The 9,951-nt window shown below is 40.2% G+C and overlaps 2 protein-coding genes across 10 annotated transcripts in view; one reads left to right on the top strand and one right to left on the bottom strand.

The window, feature by feature from the left end:
* The window catches only part of LOC106536051 (olfactomedin-4), a 3,883-nt gene extending 2,561 nt beyond the window's left edge, over positions 1–1,322 (top strand). Inside the window, exon 7 of the mRNA XM_014033225.1 lies at positions 293–1,322. Coding sequence (XP_013888679.1) covers positions 293–770 — 478 coding nt within the window. The 3' untranslated portion in view covers positions 771–1,322. The remainder of the gene's footprint in view (positions 1–292) is intronic.
* Positions 982–9,951, bottom strand: part of ndrg4 (NDRG family member 4) — a 53,588-nt gene continuing 44,618 nt past the window's right edge. For 7 of the 9 annotated variants that reach the window (XM_014033262.1, XM_014033244.1, XM_014033237.1 and 4 more), the window contains 8 exons: positions 9,777–9,880; positions 9,641–9,697; positions 9,276–9,327; positions 7,823–7,870; positions 7,020–7,055; positions 6,850–6,901; positions 6,627–6,665; positions 982–4,843 (listed from right to left, as the gene is read on the bottom strand). In XM_014033262.1, coding sequence (XP_013888716.1) covers positions 4,689–4,843; positions 6,627–6,665; positions 6,850–6,901; positions 7,020–7,055; positions 7,823–7,870; positions 9,276–9,327; positions 9,641–9,697; positions 9,777–9,880 — 543 coding nt within the window. In that variant the 3' untranslated portion in view covers positions 982–4,688. The remainder of the gene's footprint in view (positions 4,844–6,626; positions 6,666–6,849; positions 6,902–7,019; positions 7,056–7,822; positions 7,871–9,275; positions 9,328–9,640; positions 9,698–9,776; positions 9,881–9,951) is intronic. The other 2 variants (XM_014033257.1, XM_014033296.1) reach the window with 1 other exon arrangement.

Below are 9,951 nucleotides of genomic sequence, written 5' to 3'. Positions count from 1 at the left end.
GCCATTATTAGTCCCATAGAATGGCTTCAGATTGTCCCGACAGTGCCTCCTAGTGGGTTACCAGTTCCATATACATTGGAATACAACAATCTGCTACTGCCGGAGTTCGGTCCACTTTTTCGTAGCCCATGTCATTTTCTCTAAAATTAACCTTAGTGGCTTTATGTCTCATACTAACCAGCTGACAGTCTGAAGCCATTCTATGGGACTAATAATGGCTAATAATGTCCGTTTAATGAACGATAACATCCGAAGCGGGTGATTATTACTCACTGGTTCCTTTGTCTTTCAGGTACAACTCAAAAGCTAATTTCTGCCACCTTGATGAATGCTACGTATACACCGACCTGGACCTGGTCACAGATGAGTCTGGTGTCTGGGTGGTCTACACCACCACCCAGGACTTTGGATACTTGGTTCTGTCCAAGGTGGAGGTGGAGAAGGACCAGCAGCTGACTCTTGGTCAAACCTGGCGCACTTCGTTTCCCAAAAACGGTGTCACCAACACCTTCATGGCCTGCGGTATTCTCTACGCAACGCGCTACGTTGACAAGAACTTGGAAGAGATCTTTTATTCGTTTGACACCACAACAGGGAAGGAGAAGTTTAACATTGGTATCTTCATAAATAAGATGTCTCCTAGTATTCTTTCCTTAAACTACAGTCCAGTGGACCAGATGCTGTATGCCTACTGTGACTCCAAAATGGTCTCCTATGAGGTTTTGTTTCAGAAGGGGGGCGACTACGATCTGTATGGTTCTTTTAAGTGACAGACGTTTTACTGAMATCAGTGTATGCTGTAAAAAATCATAAACCTGATGGTTTATTTATAACCAAATTCCACTTGTGTTTCCTTCTACGCCTTTTCAATAAAATTCGTCCCTTCTGCTTTGCACTTTTTTTTTCAACAGATAAACTCAATTTATAATTTCAGCCAAGAATGTAAGGAGTATTGTAAAGAATTTGACACGATCTCTGAAATTCTGAGATGTATTCTTTATTTCTTACTTGTTACTTGATCAGTACATGGACAGAGACATCTACCTTTGTATTTATATAGTATACATATATTATATTTAAATTTTACAATACACATTTGAATGACAATGAAGCAGGTGGGAGTCTTTCTACAGTCGTGAATAGAAACAAGCTAACAGGGAAGACCCCCACAATATAAAACAAACAAGAAAAATAAAGAACTTATTGCTTCATACAAATGATTCATAATGGCAGTAAGAAGAAGCATAAGAGTAGTAGTAACACATTTATCAAGATTATTATACCAGTATGATGTTACACCCTACAGTTACCTATAAAAAAAATCAGGGAAGAGAAACAAAAATAGGTTTTCTCACATTACAGTGGTATTAGTGTTTGGTACTGGAAACCTGCTCTATAAATAAAAAGTATCTACAAGAGCAAGGAGGACAAGGTGATCCAGTGTCAGCTTGCAGGAGCTGTGGACCTTCAGAAATCATCATTACTGGTTAAACACCTTGGAGAGGAAAGCCAAGGAAGGAGCTTGTTATTTTATGTTCTGGGTTAAATGTCAAAAATGAGGGGGCAAAGATAAGAAGTGCAAACCAGAGTGAGAATGAGGTGTGGGTTGACAATACTGTACAGCACTTCAAAAAGGGACAAGATACATTCAGGAGCCCCCCAGGCAGTGTGGGTAGAAGTGGTGTGGGAGGAAACCAGAGTGTAAATGGCAGAAAATAGCATTGTGAGGAGCAGAAACACTGAAAGATGACCGTACACAAACGCTGCTACGTGCAACCGTGAATGCTCATGAAATTGATCGCAAGTTGTTTGATCTGATCTCATCGTCTCCCTCTTCCACGTCTTCAAAACACGAAGCTTGTTTTACATTTTCAAATACACGAACAACAACTAATCAATCATGCTTCAACAAATTCACATTCTTTTCCTTTAACATTCCTTCAACTATGTTTCAGGTCAGTATCTCTCTCTGTTTTGTTATGACAAACTGCTTTTTCGGATCACAAAGGGCTCAGTTCTAACAGCCCGTTTGCTCTCTATCGCCCCCTGGTGCTCAGAAGCATGACTGCAACATCTTAAAAAGTGACTTCAGCTGATAGCCCTTTAGGGTGCCACTGGGTTTGCCTGTGAGAGCCGGGGCACCTTGTGAATTTTTAAGGGAATTTTTTTAGATTTAAGGTGGCTGGGGTTTGCCCTACATTCTGAGCTTGGAGCCCAAATGGCGCCAAAAAAGCCCCGCCCCTGACAGGCCGCCGCAGGAAATTGCACACCTCAGTGTTTGGAAGGTAGTCTGCTTCCTACAGAGGACTAAAGTTTTTTTTATTATTATTATAGTTTACTTAAAACAAGAAGAAGTGATGTGATAAATACTGCACATTAATGCACCACAAAAACCAGGGGCGCCACGTTTGATCTCCAATGAGGTGGTCCAAGACAGCGACAGACAACAGCACATGCCTTTCCTGCGCAAAAACTACACTTCATGTGTGTACGCACGACTAAAAGAGTAAGATTTAGTGAGATCATGGCAACACAGAACATCAAAACATCCAGTGACTAAAGATCAACGCTTCAGCTGCTAATTGTATTTTAATCAGTCATTTTAGAACAGTTCTGTTACAAAATCCAGCCCAAGCAGCTTTTCCTTCTGTATATGTATGGAAAAGTGTGTGTTGTTCTTGAGGAGGTCCTGTGTGTACGTGTGTGTGCACGTGGGCAGCTTTGGTTTATATGTGCAGGGGGGCTGGGTGATGTAAGGGAAGTTCTTTGTCCAGTGAAAAAGTCATTTGAGTCGACTTGGTTCTGCCTCGGTTTCCCGGTCGTGTTTGGTTTGGGTCAGAGTGTGATTGTCAAGTTAGAGACCACAAAGAGCCGACTGCGGCCAGAACCACCTCCATGCAGCGGAGCTACAGACTGACAGCAGTGGTTGGACCTAAATTCTCATCTACTTGATCTAATGAAGAATGCCCTATAGTTACAGACTACTCCTACTAGAATGCCCTAAAAATCACATTCACATGCAGATATGTGTTACTTCTACACTATATTTATGCAGTAGATTGTCTTTAAAATGTGAGGATGCACACATTAAAGCTGCATTCAGCAACGTAACACTAAAATGGATGCAAACAGCAGACTTTAATAATCTAATTCCTTGTTATATTACATTAGGAAAGTTACCAGTCTGCCCACAAGACAGATCAGTTTGAACATTTGGCTTTGATTTTTCTCTCGACAAACAAGTACTTTAACAAATGCAATAAATGATTAGTACAAACAGTGCATGCTAAAACTAAACTTATGCAACCCACTCTGAAGCAGACTTTTTAGCAGATATACGTCATTACATCTCGAGACTTTTCATGCTAAATGTCAGATAAAGGCATGCTAATGAAGCGCTTTGCAGTTCCTTTTCTTGCTGCAGTTTCTTCACTAAATTAAAAGCACGAGCCATTCAAGATGCTTATTGTTTAGATTTTAAATGCTTTACGTTGTTTAGTCAACCGACACTAAGTTGTTGCCTCTTATAAGGCCATTCATTTTCAAGCTTTTTCACCCTTAAAAGGTGTTAAATTAAACAAAGTTATATAAGATAATAAACTTCACATGCTATAATAAACAAAGACGTTTTTAACATAAATAAAAAGGGACAAGCAGAGTTTAAAAAAGCTGAAGCAGCAACCACATTTCATTCAACAACTATAAGCTCACAYGTCGTTACGCAAATTCAGATTGTCGTTTTGCGCAAAATAAAAATAAAACCACTTTAAGCRTTTTTCTTTCTGTCTTTGCGATAATAAAAGCGGATGAAGCTCCCTGGTGGTGTAGTGGTTCAAAGTCAGAGTTCGTGTTTCGTTTTCTGTTTTAAAAAGAAAGAAAACAGCAKCACTCTGTTGCTTTTTAAATGATGATTTCACATCAGTATGCTGCGTTTTATTTATGCTCTAAACAAACTAAWACTAAATGTTGTGTAAGAGCTACAGACTCATTACAACAAGGCTCTGTATTGCTGTCTGTAAGTCTGGACACACCTCCGCTCCACGTGAAAAAAATAAAAATAAAATCATTCTTACAAACAGCGCAGAGAGAGATACTCAGAATTTCCCACAATAAACATTTACTACTTTCAAAAGACACATGCACGACACTTTATCCGTTTACCCCCCACCCCCCCAAATATGGCACCCCCTCAAAGTTCTGCTTTCTTTTTCACGTCTGACTTTTTCACCCTCGTGCTCACATTTAACAGCAGCTTTTCAGAAGCTATCGTTGTGCAGATTTGTTTTACAGACAGCTTTAAGTTTTATTTTTTGTGTGTTTGCGAGTTGTGGAGGGGGGTGTTGAAAAGGGTGCAGGCAATAATGAGGAACACTTAGCAAACACAAGAATGACACTTCAAGAGCAAAACCAGTCGGTTCAGTCTTTAGGTGTGGGGCAAAGGGGAGACACGGGGGATATTTAAAGGTCTGTTGGGTGTGTTAGTAGCAATACTGATGGTATTTTACAGCGACAGAGGAAAGAAAAGGGCAGATTAAAGGGATTTAGAGGAAAAAGACARAAACAGAAAGCGCCATCAGCTTACACCCTTTTATCACCCTAAATGTAATTTTCTCCCCTCTTTTCACTTCTGTTTCCTACTTTCTCTCTCCTTCCCCTCTGCCTCTCCTTTCTCTCCACTGTGTGGCTCTTCAGCACGACACCTCCATGGTTTGGGTGACCGCCCCGACTCCCTCGGTGCTGTCGGAGTTGGTGCAGGCGCGGGAGCGGTTCCCCTCCCCGGAGCCGGCGCTGGTCAGCGAGGCTGTCCTGGAGCGGGCCAGGCGGGTCATACTGGCCGAGGGCACTGGAAGGAAGGCAGAGAAACAACATAAAGACAGAAGAATTAGGTGTTGTGATTTGTAAAGACACTGGAAGAAGTGGGTGTTGGGGGAATGTCGGGAGTACATGCTAATGTAGATAAYTTACATTTAGAATATTTAGGCTAACCATGAATAGWTCGGGATTTAAAACAGTGTTTCTGCATACAGACACTGTTAGCACCATGATAGCTCCATGAAATATCTACATTTAGTTATCTGTCCTGATCCAAACTGGACCACTGAGCTGATGTGACCCCATACAMGCACCAGAGAGGATTTCTTTAGCTTTTGGCTGATTCAAAACAATTAAGCAGAAATCYTTGGTATTATTAAGATACAGCCATCGAATCCCTTGAAACAGATGGAGAACTAGTCTGAAGATGCTCTGAACACCAAAMAAATTAAAGTTCTACACTTAGAGCCAATCCTGAATGAGTTTCAGGCTCCTAATCTTATTTCACATAAGGTATTGACCACAATAATTATTACTTTGTAATCATTTGTCTGTTGTTGTCGTTAGCAAAATGCTCAACATGTATTAAATTAATTACTTCTAAATAACATTTCCTGTATCGTTGTATAAAATTATCCCAGTTGTACAACCACAAAGTACCAAACCAAACTACTTTCTCTTCAGATGTCTTGGGACTCCGAACTCTTGAAGAACTGAAAACCCTGAGTTTATCTCAGTCTGAGTTCAGTATTTATGTTTAAATGTAAAGTTTTTCAAAATCAACATTTACAGATTTACCCTACAATACTCTGTTTAGGTTTAAAGTAGTTACTCTTAGTCAGTGGTGGGCACAGTTCCCCCAAAGCACTAATGCACTAACAGGGGAACTAATTTCCTGATTAGTGCTTTAGGGCTTTTGCTATTTTTTAAAGTCATTAGTGGATTAGCGCTTGCTAAATTTAGAAGCACTAACTGAGGTCTTTAAATGTTATTGATCAACATTATTGTTCACAGTTGAGGGTGAAAGCTGTCACACATTTTGTTCATATGTGTGTCACTTATCTACAAGGTCACATGTCAAACTCAAGGCCTGTGGGCCAAATGTGGCCTGCAGGTGACTCCCATTTGGCCCAATGAGGGCACTAGGAGACAACATTCTGCACACAGTAAATATTGTCTCATGCTGACTGAAGAATGTTTCATGTGTCAACTGGATTATTTTAGTGCTTTAGAATTAGCTTTTGCTAAATTTTTTAGTGCATTAGTGCTTTAGAATTAGGGGACCTAAATATTTGAGTTGGTGCTTTAAAGTTAGTGCAACTGATATTTAGATTAGTGCTGCCCACCACTGATTTTCATGATAAAACTTCTCTATGGTGCATAACAAAAGTCCTGAGCTAAATGCTTTAAATCTCAGTGGGGTACTTTTAAACACTCTGTGAGTACTGAATATATTTTAAAACATGTATATTTGTGATTAGTTAAGAACATAGCTCATAGGGTTTTGCTCAAAGCCAGCATAACGCCATGCAAAGAGCAATACTGGTGATGAATGAGAAGGAATGGGGGGAGGAGGAGTGAGGGCAGTATATTTTTCCACTGAAGGAAAAATTGTGTTCGATAAAACAACAATGGGGTTCAATGCTTTTTTTGGGGGGGGGGAAGGAAACAACAGAAATGAGAGCAAAATTAAAAGAGATAATCACAGCCCAAAATTATTATTCATAACCCAACAGATGAACCAAATGAAATAGAAAATGCCATCGAACGGGGCAGCAGTAAGAGTTTAGAGCTGAATGGGGAGGAGGAAGTACCTGGCCCTCCACTCAGCCTCCGATCCTTCACATAAGCAACTGAAAGAACGGGGCAAGGAGAACAGAGGGCAAGATTAACACACGACCTGTCCCTCTGCAGGAAATACATCACTCAATCATTCCAACAACTACACTCCTGCTGAAATAACAACACAAGAAACTTTAAGAAATACACATCAATAAATCACATTTCTGTCTGAACAGAGTGAACACGGACACTTACTGTAGCCCATTCCCTGCAGGAAATACTTGAAGGCTTCAGTCAGCTTGGCGGGCTGGAAGACAACACATCGAGTTCTATTTATTTAGATCAAGAATGCAGTGTTTAAAGGCCTGTCTGATGTTTTCTCTCCCTGTAATTGTAGAGCAGTCTGCAGGTTGTGTGATGTGTACCTGTGTGAGCTGGGGGAGTCCACCAGAGTCGGCCATCTGCCACGAAAAGAGATCGGCTGGTTACCAAACTGCTGATGGCTCACAACAAGGTACGACAACTTAAAACACGTAATACTGACTCAAAACATTCAACTCATTCAGTAAATTCAGATTTTCTTTCTTTAATTTTCCAAAGAGTTCACTTTATTAACAAATGTTTTCTCCATTGCTTTGGTTTTAAAGAGGGCAGCAGAGGCTCATAACATTTAGATTAAATTGTTCCAAGGTGTGAAAGAGAGAGTGTGAATGGTCATTTGTCTCATTTATCTCTCTGCGTCCCTGTAATGGACTCATGATCTGTCCAGGTTGTACCCTACGTTTGGTTATAAGAACTCCCTATGACCAAAAAAAAAAAAGGCAGGTAAAGAAAATGTTTTTATGTATGGATGGATTTTTGATCAAATGTGAATCGTGCTTTTGAAGATCTTTTAAATGGCAAATATTCCTGACTGTGTTAGTTATATTTAATTTGTGCTTTAATCCAATCTTTTGGATATTTTTATTAGTTGGTAAATTAACAATGCTGTGTCAAATGTCACTGCAGGAAATTAGTTGTTTTCTGTGATTTCTTTAAAACAATATGAAAAGAAAAGAGCTTTTCTGCAAAAACAATACAAACAAAAAGGTTGAAAACTGCCTGTAAAATTAAAATCACTCATGAAATAAAAATCAAAAGGAAACATTATTTATTCCTGATGAAACTTAGTTCTTAAAAACCATTAATGTTGTGAGTCTGCAGCAGCTGTGGTGAGATCAGTGTTTACCTTTAAGAAGGTGGTGTTGGTTGGGTCCAGTTTGGAGTTGCACTCAACCTGAAAGGCAAAAACATTTATTTCAGTGATGATGTTTTTGAGAGAATGCACTGCAGTGAAAACATTTCACAAACTCTGGTTGCAGATAATCAACATTTAAAGGAAAGTGTGCATGAGTAACGGTTTTACAGGGATTATTTTGGTCTGTTTGCATGGGGCTGACCCAGATCCTGCAGTGTGCTGCAGGGATGAGTCAGTCCAGCCGGATGACACAGCCTCACACACACAACACACACACACAAATTAGACAGATGTGCACAAATGCTCACACTTAATGCATGACTGCTCACACATGAACTCACAAAGAGAACATCGTGCACATGACAGCTCATTTCACTCTGATGCATTTAAATCCTTTGCACTAGTTGTTAAAYCACACAGGTCATTGCACAAACATGACAATAAATACAGAACTAAAATAAAAGTCTTGTAYGTGTTCTGGAGAAATTACACATTTATTTTTAGAAGAATTACAAATATGGAGAGAAATGAGAAGAAAAAGGAAAAATGAATGCATCTCTCAACATGAATTCCTTCTGAAGTGACTTCAAATCAACAAATATTAAACAGGAACACGACCTCCATCTGTCATGTTCAATAAAACTATCTCTGTTTACGTCGCCCACTAACTCCCACGGCTCCTTTCTGCCTTTTCTGTGTCACATTCTCTTCTGTAGGAAGTTTTAGAACAACATGGCTTCCTGTCCACTTCAGCTGCGTGCACCTGACAGGWGAGCGATCTGATTTAAATCTGAGCGTGAGGCAGATTAACTGGTGCAGAAGCAAACAGACTCTGGCCACTTAAAGCTAGGAAACCCCAGAGACGTGGCAAGGCCATCTGTCCCCTGGAGAATGCATAGACCCAAATCTACACACACACATCTACACAYACACAGGATCAAAGACAAGTGTTATAAGACCACAGAGACACACAGATGGACAGAAACAGCATTCCCAGAGGGGCAGGACAGTTGGACAGGGACAGAACCAGGTCTTTACCTGATTGAGGACAAACTGTGCCAAAAACAACGAGGGGAGGTTCTGCTGTTTGGAGCTTCTTTTAAATGAATATAATTGTGAATCACAGCAGCAGGCTGAACTGAAGGAGGAAGGTCATTACTTAGATCAACCATCCTGAAAAAGAGTTCTGTAAACCCTGGTTTTTGTTTCTCTCTTTTGAAATTTTTTTTTCTTTCTGTCTTTACTTCCTTTTCTTTTCAGTCTGTTTCTTCTCCTAGTCTTTTTCACACGCTCACAATGTCGACAGAATTATTTGGTGGTTTTAAAATAGCTGCAGTGGCGAGGTCAATTTAACTCGTAAGTTTAAAACCCCAACTTGGTGCAAACTGCTGATATAAAAAAGACGTGTTTCCATAAAAATGAAACCATATCAATGTGGACTCACCACTCCCTCCTCAGCAGGAGCGTTGTCTCCAACAACCAGCATCACAGGACATCTGCAGAGAATCCACCAGAATTAACTGAAAACATTCTGGATCTGTCACACAAGTCTGGTAATTATCATGTAATTACTCCTTATGTTTGCTGAGGTCTTGAGCAACAGGTATGATTAATTATAATTACTCCTGTTTGTGATTATTGTAAAATACCCTCACAGCCCAATCAAATATAATGACAGACCCATATAGTTTTTGTTATAAATTTAATTTATACAGAATAACTGCATTCACAACTAAACCAGGATCTTAATTCTGTGAATGAGTTTTTTATTTTATTTTTTTTGAATGTAAACAGGGCCTGCAAACTCACTTCAGGGTCTTGGCGTTAAGTGCCGTCCCACCACGGTTCATCTCCAGATCCCTCCGGCTGAAAAACGTCAAAGTGATCAAACATCATTAGACTCGAACTCTGAGGTCTCAGTGAGCCTGAAGTGACGTTTGCTCACCTGTTGTACAGGTTCCAGAAGAGCTGCAGGTTGTAGTGGTTCACTGAGTTATTGATCTGTTGTCGGTAGCTCTGAACCAGTTCTGTGTTGCCCACCAGTTCCTCCTGCGCGCACACACACACACACACACACACACACACACACACACACACACACACACACACACACACACACA

This window comes from Austrofundulus limnaeus, unplaced genomic scaffold (assembly GCF_001266775.1).
Source record: "Austrofundulus limnaeus strain Quisiro unplaced genomic scaffold, Austrofundulus_limnaeus-1.0 Scaffold7, whole genome shotgun sequence".
In the NCBI taxonomy this organism is placed as follows: domain Eukaryota; kingdom Metazoa; phylum Chordata; class Actinopteri; order Cyprinodontiformes; family Rivulidae; genus Austrofundulus; species Austrofundulus limnaeus.
The sequence above is the reverse complement of the archived record's forward strand: the minus strand, read 5'-3'. Positions and strand labels throughout refer to the sequence as shown.